The following is a 17,646-nucleotide window of genomic DNA, read 5'->3' as shown; positions in this document are numbered from 1 at the left end:
CTGATCAGGAATACAGTGTTATGTATCAAATTATAATTACAAAATATTTGTTTTATTACTTTTTCAGCATTGAAATTATTTAATGTCCATGAAACTGGTTGGGCACAAAAGCATTTAGTTGTGGACGTTGAAAGGAATATATATGTTGTTTGGAAAAGACATGGAAGGCCATTTGTGAATATGGACTATACATCTGTCAAAGAAGAGCGCTCTATTCCACGTGAAATTGACATAATTGGAGGAAACAACAATACTGTAATTGCATTGAACATTGGAGAACATTTCAGACTATTTCCTGTTCATCTCTATATCCGAAGACTTCTCAACATTCGACGAGCTATAGAACGTCTCTTACATATCAGTCCACAAACAAAGGTTATTATTAAGACAGAGAATACAAGTGAGATGACAAATCAGTATGAAGGAGTAAGTGATTTCCATGCGTATGTTCACTACTTCATAATGGAACTAGTCTTTAAAGGTCTCAATGTTGGCTTTATTAATGGCTGGGATATGACCACAGCGTTTAATACGAATCAAATACATCCACCAGAACCTTATATAAAAAATGAGATAAACATGCTGATGACATATATATGTACATGAGCATTAGTATTTTTTCCTTTGAAGAGGTACTCCGGGCTAGGGGTATTTTTACTGTATGGCTTGGGAGGGGGTGGATATAGACGCAGCCGTCCACTTTTCTCCCCAGTTTCAGTGCAGGGTCCCGGATCACACCACCACTTTATCCTGTCCCACTGCCACTTCCTGTTCTGAGCTGCGAGTTGAGACGTGACGTCTCAAGGCCGCTCAGCCATTCAGCGATTGTAGCGGTCGGGCAGCGAGATCCGGGACACTGCGCTGGAACGGGGGAGATAAGTGGACGGTGGCATCTATATCCACCCTCTCCCCGGCCATACAGTAAAAATACCCCTAGCCTGGAGTACCCCTTTAAATCTTACATTTACTTAAACCACAATTTGTACATGTAAATGTAAAGAGACATTTAAAAAGTTTTGATCAGTTAGGGTTTTGGTGCTGAAACCCCCAACAATTGTTAGATAATGGTGGGAGAAGCATATGGTTCTGGCAGCTTGAAAGCAATGACATTTTCCCTTTAAGAAGATCATTTTTACATGCAGATCTCAAGCACTGATCTACTGAATACTTTTTTATATGCCATTTATCCTTTAATTGTGCACACTTTAGATATATACTAAACAAACGGAAAAAAATAAAATAAATAAAAATTTAAATGCTGGGCAGTTTTTTGTGCCATTATCGGAAAGTAAATGTTGTGGTTCTAAAGTAGTGTGTGTGTGTGTGTGTGTGTGTGTGTGTGTGTGTGTGTGTGGTTTTATTTTCCCTTTTTTTTTTTATTTAAAGTTTTATTTTAATATAAAAATACAACAAAGAAACATCATGTAGACAACAAGAAGCACTTGTGTATGTGTTAACGGGGCACTCCGGGCTGGGGTTATTTTTATTGTATGGCCAGGGAAGGGGTGGATAAACAGGCCGCTGTTCACATATCTCCCCGGTTCCAGCGCCGGTGTAACAGGCCACAGTATACCCCCAGAACTGACTATACCCGGGGCCGGGGTTAAAATGGCCTAGGCTAGATTATACCCTGGGTATATTTTGGCCTAGGCTATTTTATACCCCGGGGTATATTTCGGCCTAGGCCAATTCATACCTCCTCAGGCCATTTTATACCCCCATGAAATCAGTAGCATTGAGTGATATACACAAGAATTCGGCTTTGTCTGCTGAGTAAGTGAGAAGCTACTGATGTAAATTTTAGAAATCTAAACACATAGGGGGAGAGTTATCAAACATAGTGGAGATTTATCAAACATGGTATAAAGTGAAACTGGCTCAGTTGCCCCTAGCAACCAATCAGATTCCACCTTTCATTCCTCACAGACTCTTTGGAAAATGAAAGGTAGAATCTGATTGGTTGCTAGGGGCAAATGGGCCAGTTTCACTTTACACCATCTTTGATAAATCTCCCCCATGGTTTTAAGTGAAACTGGCTCAGTTGCCCCTAGCAACCAATTCACCTTTCATTTTCCAAAGAGTCTGTGAGGAATGAAAGGTGGAATCTGATTGGTTGCCTCCCCCATAGGCCCCGTTCACACTGAGCAACAACGTCAGAATTCCGCGGAATCCCGCCGTGCTCAGTGTCTCACTGTGAGTGAAGGAGAGGGTACGCGCGCATTCCTCTTACTCCTCTCTGCTCAAAGAAATGACATGTCATCTCTTTGAGCGGAGAGCGGTGGCAGTGGAGGAGCGCGTGCCCTAACCTTCGCTCAAAGCAGTACACTGAGCACGGCGGGAATTCCGACATTCTTGCTCAGTGTGAACGGGGCCATAGGGGACATTTATCATTATGTTGGGTTTTTTTTTTGTTTTTTTGGGGGCTAATAAGGAGATTTTTGTGCACTTCATAAATACCTGTCCAATGTCTGCACCTTTTTTCAATGTATGCAAGGGGAGGGGGGTTTGTTCTATTAACTAGTTTTCATTAGATTTGTCAGGTGCAAAATTTTTTTTTTTTTTTGCGCAAAATCCTACCCTAGCATAGCTTTGTAGCCAAGCTGTTTTAAACTGGGTTCACACTGTGTTATTGCAGTCCATTTTTTTCCCATTCGTTTTTTTGCATCCTTTTTTGCATACACAAATACTGTGGTTGACCGCATTTTTGTGTACACTAAAAAAAGATCAGTTTTTCAATCCATTTTTTTTTTTTTGTTGCAAAAAAGGATGAAAGAAACGGACTGCAAAAAACGCATAAATTCTGCAATAAATTTGGCAAGATGTATCAAGACACTTTGCATCTAATGATGATATTTGCGCAACAACCGTAAAATTTTGCACAACCCATAAAAACCTCCACCTGCTTAAATAGTGCAGATGATGGGGCAATGCCACCTACTGTCAGTTCAATGTAAGCACTGTACTGTATTTCTCAACAAGACGAAGCAGCTGTGTGTCCGAGTATGATGATTAAAAAAAAAAAAAAGATCTGCGCACTTTTCAAGAAATTAGAGATAAAGTGAAAAAAAAAACAACAACAGTGAAGTGATAACATTATGACCTAGAGGAATATAGTCTGGCCTAGGCTACTTTACACCCCCTAGTTAGAAGTGTAAATTGGTATTATGAATAAAGGATAGGATATATTATATCAGGTGTATAAATTACTAGATTTTAAATTTATTTATTAGATACTGTCGGCAAATATTGTAGAAAACAAGTAAAAGATATATAATAGAATACAATATATAATACAATTTAGAGATCTCTAATTAAAAGACAAAAAATGCATGAAAATCCATAAAAAGAAATCAAAAAGCATGAAAATATAAAAAAAATATAAAAATAAAAAAATCTAAATTAAGAATAAAAAAATCGAAAAAATATGAAATGGAAATGTAAAGTTCAGATGATCGAGTTCTTATGTTAGTCCTTTATACAATGAAATGATATGTATACCTATATGTGATCCAAATGTATAAACAGGTCCTCTTGCAAACCCTATATACCAAACCAAAAAGAAGGTGGGATGATACCACCAAAAAACAAATGCAGGACCAAATGTAAGGAAATATATAATTTATCTTTTATTCACATATCTGTAGAAAAATAATGTACAAAATACTTTAAAAACAGTATACAAGCTGATACATGAACAGATCCCCAGGAATTGGTGGTAGTAGACATACAAACACAATAAATATCCACACAATAAATATCCACAATACAAAAAATGTATACAGTAAATGGTGTTATTAATCTACATACACAGAGCATTGGGCATATAGCTAAGTAAAATTATATGAAGTGATATGTATCCTTCCTTCTCTTTATATTCTCTTTTTCCTTGGGGTATAGGAACATTTTTAGGTTAACCTCGTTGGAAGTGCACCCTAGCAGTCGAACTCATACTCTCCTCTCTCTACTATACTTTACACCCCCTAGTATAGAATATATCCCCTGGGGTATACTGTAGCCTGGGTTAGAACTGAGAAAAACAGTGACATGATAACTTAGAGGGATATAGTCTGGCGGGGTATATTGTAGCCTGGGCTAGATTGTCACCAGGTTTATAGTATGGCCTAGGCTATATTGTACCCCTGGGTATGAAAATATATGCCCTGGTGTATACTATTGAATGGGCCAGGGGTGAGAAAACCAGTAAAGTAATAACAGTATGGCCCAGAGAGATATAGCATGGCCTAGGCTGTTTTATACCCCCAGGTATAGAGTTTATCCCCAGGGGGTATACTGTGGCCTGGTTCGAAATTAGATGGATATATTCTGGCCTGAATGCAGTGGCGCAGCTATAGGGGTCTGCTGGCCCCCCCTCACCACTTCCTGACCATAATTGCTGTGTTTTGCATAATCTTAATAACCCCTTTATATTTTACGCTCTATGTGGGATATTTATTAAACATGGTGTAAAGTGAAACTGGCTCAGTTGTCCCTAGCAACCAATCAGTGGAATCAGATTGGCTGCTAGCGGCCATTAAGACAGTTTTACTTTACACCATGTTTGATAAATCTTCCCCTATATCCCTATACTTGCCACTAGGGATGAGCAAACTCAACCGTAATGAACCAGATTTGTTACGAACTTTGAAAAAGTACGTAACAAATCTGGTTAAAACAACAATAGCAAATAAAATCACAGAATAGATCAGGATACGATGGATTATTACTCCTATAAACCCTTGCATCCTGGTTTTCTGTGAATATCAAGATGTGTGACATCACCCCTGTTAGGGTGAGACCTTAACCTTCTCCCGCTGCTGCACAGTAAATTAACGGCGCTGCAGCTTATGCCTGGTGCTGCAGCGATGTTAATTTACTGCCGAGGATGACACAGGCGTAGGAGCTATGTCTGTGTCATCCGCAGCGGGTCCCGGCTATCAGTGATAGCCGGAGACCTGACGGAGCTCTAAGTACCGGAGCCGTGCTCCGATGCTAAGAGTTAATCCTATAGATACCTCGGTCTGCAAGACCGCAGTATCTATAGGGCTCTGGAGAGACAATTCTCCCTCTACAGAGGGAGAATTGTCTCTCCGGTGTCCATCGGGGCTCTGCCAACTGATCGCAGAGCCCCGATGGTAGCCATAGAAACAGGGACAGGAGGGAAGGCAGGATGTGCGCTGGGCGCCCTCCCCTCTCTCACGTGCCGCTGTCAAAAGATTATGACAGCGACAGGGGACAGCGGAGAGGGGGCAGACATAGGGGACATCAGCTAAGGGATCATTATGATCCCATAAGCTGATGTCAAATCAATACCTGGGCATTGAGGCATCAATGATCCTAGGTCGTCAAAGGGTTAAATTAGTCTCCTCAGATATACCTGGGTGCTGCCTATGAATATCAACAAAGACACATGAAAGCAACTTCAGTGTTCAAGCTGATCTACTTTATTAAGTGAAAATCTCAGTTTCTATCTTTACAATATAGGTTCAAAAAATAGGAGAACCCCGTTTAGCCGCCAAAAAAAATAAGTCCCATCGGCTGTCCCATCACTGCACAGTTGTGTAGAAAAATGTTGGCGAATTGGGATTCTTGGTGTCCGAGACCGTGCACCCCAGTGCTGATGTCTGGTCCTTTAATTATGCTTTAGGGAGACAGTTCTGCATAAGTTCTGCCTCCACCAGCTTGCAACCATCCGCCGCTTTGCAGTCCAACCTGCCCCGGTGTCTTACCAACAATGTCAGACCCGGCGCTCTCAGGCTGTCCTCCATTTTGTGAGCCTGGGTGAACGGAGCCACAGTGGGCAGGAGCTCCTCCAGACCATCAGGGAGGAGATATATGAATGGCTGACCCCACGTCAACTAACGGTGGGAAGTGTTGTAGCCGACAATGGGAAGAACATTGTGATAAACCTCATAGTGCACAGGTTTCCTCGAACATTTCCTGCCAATTGTTGATCCATTTTGAGGACGCGACTCTGTGAGCAGGCATGACTATGGATTCAATGACATCATCCCACTCGTCCGTGTTCTGGAAAGTGTGCTGAACAACATCATCAGCAAGGATTCCCAGGCCACCACTCCAAGGCTGAACATCCTCCTCCGTCAATTGTCTGTTCTCAACCATACTGGCCTGGGTGCAATCAGGTACTGGCGCCTCCTCCTCAAATAGTCTGTTCTCAACCGTACTGGGCTGGGTGCAATCAAGTGGTGCCGCCTCCTCCAATAAACTTTTTTCAACCATACTGGGCTGTTTGCAATCAAGTGCTACTGCCTCTCCCCCCCCCCCCCCCTCCTCCACACTGGGTCAAATACAGTACTATTACTGCTGATGGTTCCACTGTCAAATGTCTGTTTTTCACTCTACTGGTTCCAAGGAACTTTGTGTCCTATGTCCCGTGTAATCACTTACACCTTGGCTATTTTTTTTCACTATTTTTGCACTTTAATTTTTTCCACTTTTTTCATTGTAATGGCAACTGCAACTAAACGAAACTATACCCTATCCGGCTCCCACTATTGTAGCTGCAATTGTTCAGCCATTATAGCAAGGTTCGTTTTAGGTTCGATTTGTACGAATCTGAATTCGAACCGAACCAACTTTTCGCTCATCCCTACTTGCTGCAAACTCAATGAATAGAAACAAGCAGCATTAACAAGGTTACCTTCTTATGCAGGACACTACATGGCTATGTTCCCACAACAGGAAAATTTTCAGATAGCCGTCATTTCTGCAACAAAGGGTGTTAATGTTTTTTATTTCCAGCAGTCATTACAGCCGTCTTTTGGCACTAAAATGACCACTGTCCGGAAAGACAGACACAATTTTACTGTTGTGGGAACATAGCCTGTGTCTTCCAACAGACAACTATTTCCAGCAGATTAGTGTTAGATATAAAGACTACTTAATATCCCAAGTAAAGAACAACAATTTCAGCATTTTATTGACATCACAGCGTTCATAAATACAATAAATAAAACATAGAGGAACACAAACCCTACCCAGAGGGATAGAACGAGTGCTCATATGGCGCTGTTGAAGGGAAGAATGGAAGAAATATGGCTTTTAGCATCTAAGGTAGATGAAACAAAAAACCTGAAAATGAAAACTGTGTGCTAGTGGATTTTGTCCTTGGGAACAGAGCACATTTTCATTTTTGTGGTTTTATTTTTTCCTTGTAACCTTCTAAAAGCCATAATATCGCCTACCTTGGCCGGGACAAAGGGTAGGCCAAGGTAGGCGATGGCCTAGGGCGCCATCTAGTGGTAATTTTTTTTTTTTAACTACTGGCTATTGTATTCCGTCTCCTGGTGGCTGCCGAGCGCTGCCCCTGCGCGCTCACATACCACCAGCGCCCTCATATCCCCCTCACCTGCAGCAGCATCAGCTCTGAAGCTGCTGTGGGGCTCAGTGGCGTAGCTACTATGAAGGCAGGGAAGGCGACTGCTATGGGGCCCCTGCATGAAGGGGGCCCGAGGAAGCCTGCCCTGCCTTCATGGTAGGTACCCCGCTCCCCCAGGGGTCCAGAGAGGAAGAGGGACCCCCACTGCACTGTTCAGCCCCCTCACTGTAGTGCCGGGTGAGCGGGCTGAACAGAGGAGCAGGACCTGCCAGACGGCACAGGAGAGGGATTAAGGACCTTTGGGTCACATGACCCAAAGGTCCTCAATACCTATGTGAAGAGCAGCCCGGACTACAGGAGGAGGAGGGGGAAGCCTGGGAGCTGTAAGTGCTGTGTATGTGTGTCAGTGAGTGTATATATGTATCTGTGGGTATATGTATATGTCAGTGTGTGTATATATGTATCTGTGGGTATATGTATATGTCAGTGAGTGTATATATGTATCTGTGGGTATATGTATATGTCAGTGTGTGTATATATGTATCTGTGTATATATTTATATGTCAGTATGTGTATGTATCTGTGGCTATATATATGTGTTTGTGTATGTCAGCAATGTCTGTAGCACTGGTGTATATGTGTGTATTTGCTCCCAAAGATGTTCTGCAGCAGCTTCTATTAATGTTGGGCTCTAATAAAAGAACCCACCACTAATATCTGCTGCATTTTCTTTTAGTTCTGCTTGAGTATTTCGTATTACACTGAGATGATTTCCCTGTGTACAGTCTATTCATGCTGTATACATCAGCACTAATGTAATCACATTACAGCGTATATATGTGTGTATGTCAGTGGCGTATCTGTATATATGTTAATGGTGCCTCTGTGTGTGTATATGTGCGTCAATGTCTGTGTTTGGCGGGGGGGGGGGGGGGGGCTACAGGATTCATGGGGCCCCATACAGTTTTTTGCTATGGTGCCCCATGAATCCTAGCTACGCCCCTGGTGGGGCTCACATGCCAACGGGCGGGCTGGGATCCGGCCGCCAGCAGCACCCTCTGCAGGAAACAAGATCTACCCCCCCACACACACACACACCTCACATGTGCGGGGGGGGGGGAGCAGGCTCTAGTTCCGCGGTGGCAGTCATAACCGCTCCTCCTCCTGACTACTACTCCGGATCCTTCAGACTCCAGGAGAAGGAAGACGCTGGGGAGGAAGGTGAATATGCTGCTAGGCCTCCTCACCACTTACTGCCTGGCTGCACTGACAGGCTGCCTAAGCCTGCCATCTGGGGTCCTGCTCCCTCCACATCACCTGTTTCCTGCTCTGCTCTCATACACAGACAGACAGGCACACAGAGGAGGTGGGGGGAGGGGCGGAAGAACCCGGTGCCGGCTCCAGGAAGGAGATGGAAGCAGGAGGAGGCAAGGAGCTGCTGAAAGTAGTTTCCTCATGATGTGTGTGTGTGTGTTTGAGCTGTGTGTGTGTGAGCTGTGTGTGTGTGTGAACTGTGTGTTTGAGCTGTGTGTGTGTGTGTGAACTGTGTGTGTGAGCTGTGTGTGTGTGTGTGTGTGTGTGTGTGAGCTGTGTGTGCTGTGTGTGTGTGTGTGTGTGCCTGTCTGTCTGTGTATGAGAATTGTAGATGTAAATATGACTACTACAAACACCATCATCTCCCTGGTAGCTGAAGTGTGTTACATGACTACAATCCCCATCATCCCCCTGATAGCTGAAGTATGTGTTACATTACTACAATCCCCATAATCCCCCTGATAGCTGAAGTGTGTGTTACATTACTACAATCCCCATCATCCGCTTATAGCTGGTGTTCCATGACTACAACCCCCATCATGGCCCTAATAGCTGCTGTGTGTGTTTCATGACTACAATCCCCATCATCCCCCTGATAGCAGTGTGTGTTACATGACTACAGTCATCATCCCATTGATAGCTGAAGTGTTACATGACTACAATCCCCATCGTCCCCCTGATATCTGAAGTGTTGCATGACTACAATCCCAATTATCCCCCTGATAGCTGAAGTGTTATTGTCCATACTACAAAATGATCACCTTCCTGATCACGCATGGTAAACAGAGCAAGCGCAGAAACCCAACAAATTCAGTACCACACAAAAACATTGGAGGAGGCAGTGGTACAGTACATGAGGTGAAGGCAGTGGTACAGTACATGAGGGAGAGACAGTGGTACAGTACATGAGGGCTCAGGGTGAGTGGAAAAGAAAAAGAATAATGAACAACTGTGATCAGAGAAGACGTCAACTGTGAGTCACTATTCCAAACACTAACTGGAATGAACAACAAAACCTGTATACACATAAGCATACATATGTACACTATATAAATAACGTCAGTGCAGAGATCTCTCCCATGATCCACTTATAGCAACTCAGAGGGCCTGTGCCCCGGATGTTTTAGGACCCTAGCAGCAGAAGGTATGCTGAGAGTTGTAATGCACAAAGAGGTATGCTGGGAGTTGTTGTGTTGGGAGGTTGCTGCTGCACAACTACAACTCCCAGCATACCTTCTTGTGCACAAATAGGTATGCTGGAGGTTGTAGTGCACAAGAAGGTATGTTGGGAGTTGTAGGGCGCTGTATTAAGTATCGAAATGGTATTGAGTATCAAAAGTTATTAAGCACTTTATTGATGTCGAAAATACCTCTTATTGTTTGCACTAGCTACAGGGGAAAAAACTATTTACATTAACTTATGATCATGCCATACTAAGTGTGTTTAAAAGTGTGTATACATGTCTTTTTTATGCAGATACAGTCTATACGTTTTTTTTTTTTTTTTTTTTTTTCAGGGGGGGGGGGCCTGGATGGCAGCACCCATAATACTTAAATTACCTAAAATAAAAATAGAAACAGATCAGGAAAAAAAACATTTCTGGATCTAATCCAGTGCTTCTCAATTCCAGTCCTCAGGCCTCACCAACAGGTTATTTTTTGAGGATTTCCCATAAAAAAGTACACCTGTGGTAATATCTGATGCACTGAGTATAATTATATCACCTGTGAAATACTAAGTAAATCCTCAAAACATGAACTGTTGGTGAGGCCTGAGGACTGGAATTGAGAAGCACTGCTCTAAGCAGTAAAACCTAGGTGATACATTCCTTTTAAATGTTAGTGTAAAATGCAGAGTGTACCCAGCCTAAGGCCAATAACTTGCATTTTACAGTGCAAAATGCTGGTGAACTATAAGACCACAATTAGTAAATGTAAACTTAAAGATATAAAAAGGAACAATATTAAAGCTCATGTACATATATATGTCATCAGCATGTTTATCTCATTTCTTATATAAGGTTCTGGTGGATGTACTTGATTTGTATTAAATGCTGTAGTCATGTCCCAGCCATTAACAAAGCCGACATTGAGACCTTTAAAGACTATTTCCATTATGAAGTAGTGAACATATGCATGGAAATCACCCAGCCCTTCATACATATGTCCCATCTCAGTTGTGTTTTCAGTCTTAATGATGACTTTTGTTTGGGGACTTCTGATGAAAAGACGTTCTATTGCATGACGAATATTGAGGAGTCTTCTAATATAGTGATTGACAGGACATGCTCTAAAATGCACTCCAATGTTTAATGCAATCACAGTATGTTCGTTTCCTCCAATAAGGTCGATTTCACGTGGAATAGAGCGCTCTTCTCTGACTGATGCGAATTCCTGATAAAAAAATGGCCTTCCATGTCTTTTCCAAACAACGTATATATTCCTTTCAGCATCCACAGCTAGATGCTTATGTGCCCACCAATTATCATACACATCGAGTAATTTCAATGCTGAGAAAGTAACAAAACAAATATTTAGTCAAAACGGCATTATGATCCAGCATAATGTTGATATACTACAATTCAACATTTATTACTAAACAGGAAATATACAATACAAAACAAACGGAAAATGGGACGGAGTAAACAACTCAGTTTCATTGAAGTGAATGGCGCGTATTTGCAAACCACAACTTAAATGGAGTCGTGCTGTCTCTGGAAGAAAGAGGCCATATTTTTGTAGCACTGGATAACTTTTAAATCTTGGTTAGACCAAATTGAAGTAAAGGCATGAACGATGTCGGCTGATCATTGCCTTCTATTCCACGGGACGATTATCGGCCGTAATGGCCGATATCGGCCGGTAATCGTTTTGTGGAATAAGGCCTTTAAAAAGGGAAGTCCAGGCAGGTCAAGTGGGTGTCAAGACAAGTGGGTGTTGATAGTGATGACTAAAACTATTATCAGGGTTAGGGTTCTAGTCTGATCCTCAATAACCATTTAGAGAGAAGTGTATCTGAAAAAAAGACAAATGGAGGGTGCTATCCTGGTGTAGTAGACTCCTATAGCAAAGTGGTGTGTGCACACACCCTAAATCAAATGCACTCACCTGGTGTGGTTTTGCAATGAATAGGTTTTGCAATGAATAATGCTATGGAGTTCAAAAATGGGTCAAATTGCAACTTTCAGAGGTTCACCACCGGAGCCTCTGGGGTGTGGAAAAGTTGAATCAGATCACCCAGACCAGGTAAGAAGAGAAAAACAGGAGATCCTTGAATCAAGCACCTATGACCAGCCAACAATCATGGGAAGAACAGCATTGGTGGCATGGTCCTCGATAATGGTATTCTATATTCATAAGTGTCACTGTCGTTTAAATTGTTTTCACAGAAATCAATAGTACATGCGATTTCAAGAAACTTTGTGATTGGGTTTATTGGACGAAAAATACATTTTTTATCATGAAAAAGCAGTTTGAAGCTCTCCCCCCTGTCTTCATTGTTCTCTAAGGAGAGGGGAGGAGTGGAGGTAAATGAGGAACCAAAACAGGACAACAAAGAGTTCATTTACAGCTACATAACTGGGCTAGCTCCTCTTAAGTTAGCACTGACATCTCTGACCTCTGAATAGCGCTTTCACACAGCTCCTGCTGTGTAATCCTTTGTTCTCGGCTCTCTGCTGCCGACTAATCTCCCCCCCTCCCTCCCCTCTCAATGTAAACCAGTCAAGATTTCCTGATAATAAACAGTGGCTGGGGAAAGTCTTTTTGAATGCAGATAATTGCATATTTGCCTAAGAAACCCAACTACAAAGTTTCTTAAAATCGCCTGGACTATTGATTTCTGGGGGGGGGGGGGGGAATGAAGCGACAGTGACACTTTAAAAGCAATGTGTTTCGGCTCAAGGGTTACAACAAGCCTTCCTCAGGTATATCATAGCATATGCATACGTCTGAGGAAGGCTCACTGTAATTTTTGAGCCAAAATGCATTGCTTCTAAGAATAAAGAATTCCATTATCAAGGACATTGCCTCTGTGGTACTGTCTGCTCTGGTTCACACTGATGCGATTCTTCTCTTGATTGTTGACTGGTCATAAGTAGGGTTGATCGAACCTCGGGAAATCCTAGGTTCGATCGAACTGAAACAAATGCAGCAGCTTCGTGAATGTTTGAGTTCGATCGAACCTAGGATTTTCCGAGGTTCGATCAACCCTAGTCATAAGCACTTGATCCAAGGAGATTCTGTTCTCTACTTACCTGGTCTGGATGAGCTGAGTTCACATATAATCAAATATTCGGTAGGGCTGCTGCTCCCAAGTCTCATGGGGCTGTAAGGTGTCTAGTTGCAATTCTATGCTGACTGCAAAAGAGCACAATATTCAATATTGTGTGTAAGACGGGCTTAAAGATATATAGGAGAGTGTAGAAGGGACACTCATCCTTAGAAGGGATATAAACCAAAGTACCATACACTTTAAAGTCCTGGCACTTCAGTTCCTGTATGATAGGGCAAAAGGGGCTATACAATCAAATAATGGTTTTACTATTGCAAATGCACCAGAATTTTCATGAAATGTGACTTGCGCAATAATTTTTGTGCACAATTCTGGTTTGAGTAAATAAGCCAACTAATAGGTGGCCTAAACCTAGCCTAGAAAGGCTTCAAATGCTGTACATGATTAATCCCCCTGTTCCTAAATCTGACACATTTGAAGACTTCAAATTTTGTGCTAAGAATTTTCTTCATATCTATCTACAGTATATGTACAGTCTTTAAATTCTGTGATTTTACATATCAGGACATAATTAAATAAATAGTGATGAGATGAGTGCTTTCCCCACTGTTAGTTGTTCCAAGGATGTTGCTAACATGCACAATGGCTATATAATATTTACTGTATACGTGGGTTGACTTAAAAAAAAAACTGATACTCTGTTTATATATACTGCTTTGTCATTAAATTAAGAACAGGTTATATCTTGAGTGAGAACTTTGGTTGAGAGGATTGGCATATCAATATGTAGATAATCTTTCTAACTGAGGGGGGGGGGCAATTGTTGGAATATGGATTGTTTGTAGTACATATTGTAGTACAGTATTGTACATGTTTTTCAATACTATTAGACATTTTATTGGGTCGTTCTACCAATTCAAGATGCAAAGGGTATTGACTAGTACTTGGGGCCTAAAATTTATTTGCTAGTAACATATTATTTAATTTAAAAAGTGCAAGTCTGGAGAAATGTTAATTCCCAAATATTTAAAGGTGGATTTGGACCACAGAAAGGGAAGTTTTATATTAAAACATAAAAACTAGCATCATGCCTATGTACAGAATATCAGAGCATCTCTCAAAGGCTTGTAAACAAAGGAGGCAACTGTTGGTGCAAACGTAGTAAGCTGTCCCCCAAATTTAATTTTTTCCTGAGTAGGGGCTAAACTATATGTTGCATTGAGGTTTTCAATACTTACTTTTTAACTTGTTTTCAAAATATGTCATCCACTGGTGCATTGTTGAATCTCCAAACAAGTGAAAAAACTTTCCTTGCATACATGTGTTCATTTCCTCTGCACTGTAATAAGTTTTCATAGTACATGATTTGGGGTACCATATTTCATTCACAGCATATCCACTGGGATATTCTAGGCCCATTCCAGTTTTGCAGTTTTCTTTCTTCTCTAAAATTTTGCCTTCATAGATAGAAAAAGATAGTATTGATCTGTACATAGTGTGTATATAGAGTCATTATGTGGTGCTCACACTATGGCGGTAATATTGTCCACTGACATCATCTGTCAGAGGACTGTCCAGAGGGCTCCATACACCTTACACTGATAGATGAACCCACCACGAGCAGCAGGTACAACCAACAAAAGTGTAAAATGTATGGGGACCTTAAATTGTTGCTACAATATTTCAGCATTTGGGGCCACGCCTTTAACTTTGCCCAGGGCCACATTTAGTCTAAAACCGGCCCTGATGTCGACACAAAACTGCAGATGCACAGCTATTTCCATATAACCTTTCAGTCAGGATATGACCTTTAGGCTATGTCCACACTGAGTAAAACAGGCCTGTCTCAGTGTGTCATAGCCCGTCTATGGGGGAATGCGCGCTCCTCTGTTGCCGCCGCTCTTCGCTCAAAGAAGTGACATGCCACTTCTTTGAACAGAGAGTGGCGGCTCCGGAGGAGATAGGTGGAGTTCCGCCTGTTTTACTCAGTATGAACATACCTTACTATGTACTGTATAATTGGCTAGTTACGAGGCAGGAGAGGACAGTCTTCAGCAATGTGATGGCATCACAAATAGTGTCCTTTGTTACTACCCGACTATATTTGATAGGTCTCATCCCAACTGTATAACATTGAATGGAAATGGCTGTATACCTATAGTTTCAAGTCTGGGTAGTCTGGGTATTTCTCAGTGTATAAGACGACCCGTGAAGATTGTCAGGTGCTCGCCTTATTAACTGCAGCTAAAGAAAAAAACATACAGTTAACTCACCTGTGACGCGTTCCCGGCAGCCGCGCTTCTCCTGTCCCGTTCCCGGTGCAGGCAGTGTGACGTACATTAACAATGCATTGTAATTCATGTTCCAAACTGCTCACACGGTTAGAAACTTTTAGGTCAAGGAAACACCTGGTACCAAGTGGATCATTAATCCACATGTGCTTTCAAGATGTAGAGAAATATATCCAAAGGTAGGAGTAGACGACATCCTCTGTCTTAGTGACCTTAGGTGGAAGTTGTCTCGGCGTGGCCTCTGAGTTGAGTGTATTAAAAATCTGCCTCCCTGGGGGCCATGGTTGACTATAATAAATGGTTAGCTGGTCACCAGGGGAATATGGAAGAAGTTTGACACCTCTGCAGTGGAAGTGGAGAGGTTTAAGCGCAAGTTTAAAGTGGGGGGCCTGAGGGGGGCGTGGCTAACTGCCGAGGAGAGAGGACGCACTATCCCGAGCTCTGACTACAGCGACTTTATTTCAATAATTTATTCCCCTGAACGGACATTTCCTGACCCGTGGGGATTGCCCCGATGTCCCGACTATCTTTGGCCATGCGGACGACATCTAAGAAAGCTACCGCAGCCGCCCGGAGGAGGAAGCGAGCATCCATGCCTAAAGCCGCACCATCGCAAAATGGCCGCGGCTCCACGCCTGTTCCCAGGCTGGATCGTCACAGCATAGGGGTCGGACCGGGGTGGCAGACCTCCCCGATACCCGCAGGTGGGCATGCAGGGCACTCAAACTTGGCTTCACAGCCTATCCTTGGACTGTCACGACAGTCCGAACGGCAAGGAGTCACATTGCAGAGAGGAGCAGGGGCGGTTCAGACGGCTGCCCGGGGACCTTCCTTCATTTACAGTGAGGAACCTTGTATGTCACGCTCAGCAGCCCATCTTCCAACACCGCTCTCCTCTCACTGCACTCGTCAGTCACAGCGTTCTCAGCAGCAGCAGCAACGCAGTGAGACTTTTTCTTCTAAACTCCTGAAAGGCTCTGCTCCTTTTCCATTCTCCACTGCTGACACTGCATCACATATTAGTCACACATGGTCTTTATAATCCTGCTCCACCTCATCTGCAAGCTACAACAACCAACCATGCTGGGAATTTTCTTGATGACCGGTCTGCCTCTAATGCACCAATCACCATTACTCATGTCAAGGACCTCCTTATGATGCTGCAGTCCACCATACAGACTGGTTTTGAAAACACTATTAGCGCCATTCGTGACTCTGTCCGGGTGGTGGAACAGCACTTACAACTAGCAGAGAATCACATTTCTACTGACATCAATGAATACAATAATCTGCTCGACTCCCATCATTCCTTGAAAATTGAGACACAACACCTCTATCATACCATTGCAGCTATTGATGACTGCACCAGGGAGCTTAACATTAAGATATGGGGTATTCCGGAAGCCGTTTCACCTGCCGAGTTGCCTGGTTTTGCCGCTGACTTTATTAGAGAAATGTTGCCGAATCACAAGCGGGAGGAGCTTTCCATGGACTGGGCCTGGCGAATCCCCAAACCTAGTAACTTGCCACCAGAGTTAAGCGTGCTCTACTGGCTACTCTCAGGCACTGTGCGGCACCTTCTGGTAAATTTGGCAAAATACAGCTGTCTGACCTCTCCTCAACGACTATGAAATAAAGACGGTCGCTGGCTCAGGTCACTCCGACCCTCCACTCCCATGGCATCTCCTATGCTTGGGGCTACCCGTCCCGCCTGACAGTGTTCTGCAAATCGCTTTGTTCCTACCGGCAATCTGCTTATCAGTCTGCAGGGCTTTGACGTGTGCTCCACTTCCTGCCGCTCCTCCCCATGTGCTGAGAAAAGATGGATCCAGTCCTGGGAAACCTCCCAATTTTCCAGGACTGGGTCCATTATTTTTTCAGCACCCAGAGAAGAGCGTCAGGAAGCGGAGCACACGTTAAAGCCCGCGGACTGATGAGTGGAATACAGATAGGAACAAATAAATTTGCTTCGTTCCTACTGTAGATTTGCTCATCACTACTTAAAACTCTATCCCCATCAGTAGTCACTCTTTCACGTTCCATTCATCCTCCTCAGCAATAATCACTTTTAAGCAGCTGATGACCCATCCTATCCTCAATCACAATCTATTCCTGGCATCTTAAGACCCACAACCGTTAACATTAATAATGTAATAATCTGATAGTTTCTATCATCTCATCACCTTCTCCACAAAGCTGTACCCTCAATAACACATAACCGCTCAAGGAGCAATAAACAGTATTTGTGAATGTTGAGCAGGAAATGTACCTGCTGAAGCATCATAACACATAGTGCTTGCCATTTTACTCAGGCTGATTTCAAAAGGATGATCAGCGTCCCTTCTGGCGGAAAGTGTTTGGTCTAGTGGGAAGTACTTAGAAGATTTGCCTAATGGGGTTGGTCGCTCCTAAAATACTTTAGTCTTTTTTGTCACAAGGGTTCAGTAGAAGCTGGCCCTTAAGGACTAAAC

General features: G+C 42.9%; 2 protein-coding genes across 7 annotated transcripts in view; one reads left to right on the top strand and one right to left on the bottom strand.

Annotated features, from left to right (window-relative positions):
* Window positions 1-1,221, top strand: part of LOC138769042 (NXPE family member 1-like) — an 80,947-nt gene extending 79,726 nt beyond the window's left edge. For all 3 annotated transcript variants that reach the window (XM_069947207.1, XM_069947208.1, XM_069947209.1), the window contains one exon: window positions 68-1,221. In XM_069947207.1, the coding sequence (XP_069803308.1) occupies window positions 68-606 (539 nt within the window). In that variant the 3' untranslated portion in view covers window positions 607-1,221. The remainder of the gene's footprint in view (window positions 1-67) is intronic.
* Window positions 1,222-6,662: 5,441 nt separating this feature from the next.
* The window catches only part of LOC138769040 (NXPE family member 1-like), an 83,974-nt gene continuing 72,990 nt past the window's right edge, over window positions 6,663-17,646 (bottom strand). For 3 of the 4 annotated variants that reach the window (XM_069947203.1, XM_069947205.1, XM_069947204.1), the window contains 2 exons: window positions 14,123-14,341; window positions 6,663-11,160 (listed from right to left, as the gene is read on the bottom strand). In XM_069947203.1, coding sequence (XP_069803304.1) covers window positions 10,622-11,160; window positions 14,123-14,341 — 758 coding nt within the window. In that variant the 3' untranslated portion in view covers window positions 6,663-10,621. The remainder of the gene's footprint in view (window positions 11,161-14,122; window positions 14,342-17,646) is intronic. The other variant, XR_011359202.1, reaches the window with a different exon arrangement.

Source organism: Dendropsophus ebraccatus, chromosome 12, assembly GCF_027789765.1.
Source record: "Dendropsophus ebraccatus isolate aDenEbr1 chromosome 12, aDenEbr1.pat, whole genome shotgun sequence".
In the NCBI taxonomy this organism is placed as follows: Eukaryota; Metazoa; Chordata; class Amphibia; order Anura; family Hylidae; genus Dendropsophus; species Dendropsophus ebraccatus.
Note: the sequence above shows the minus strand (reverse complement) of the source record. Positions and strands in the feature narration are given on the sequence as shown.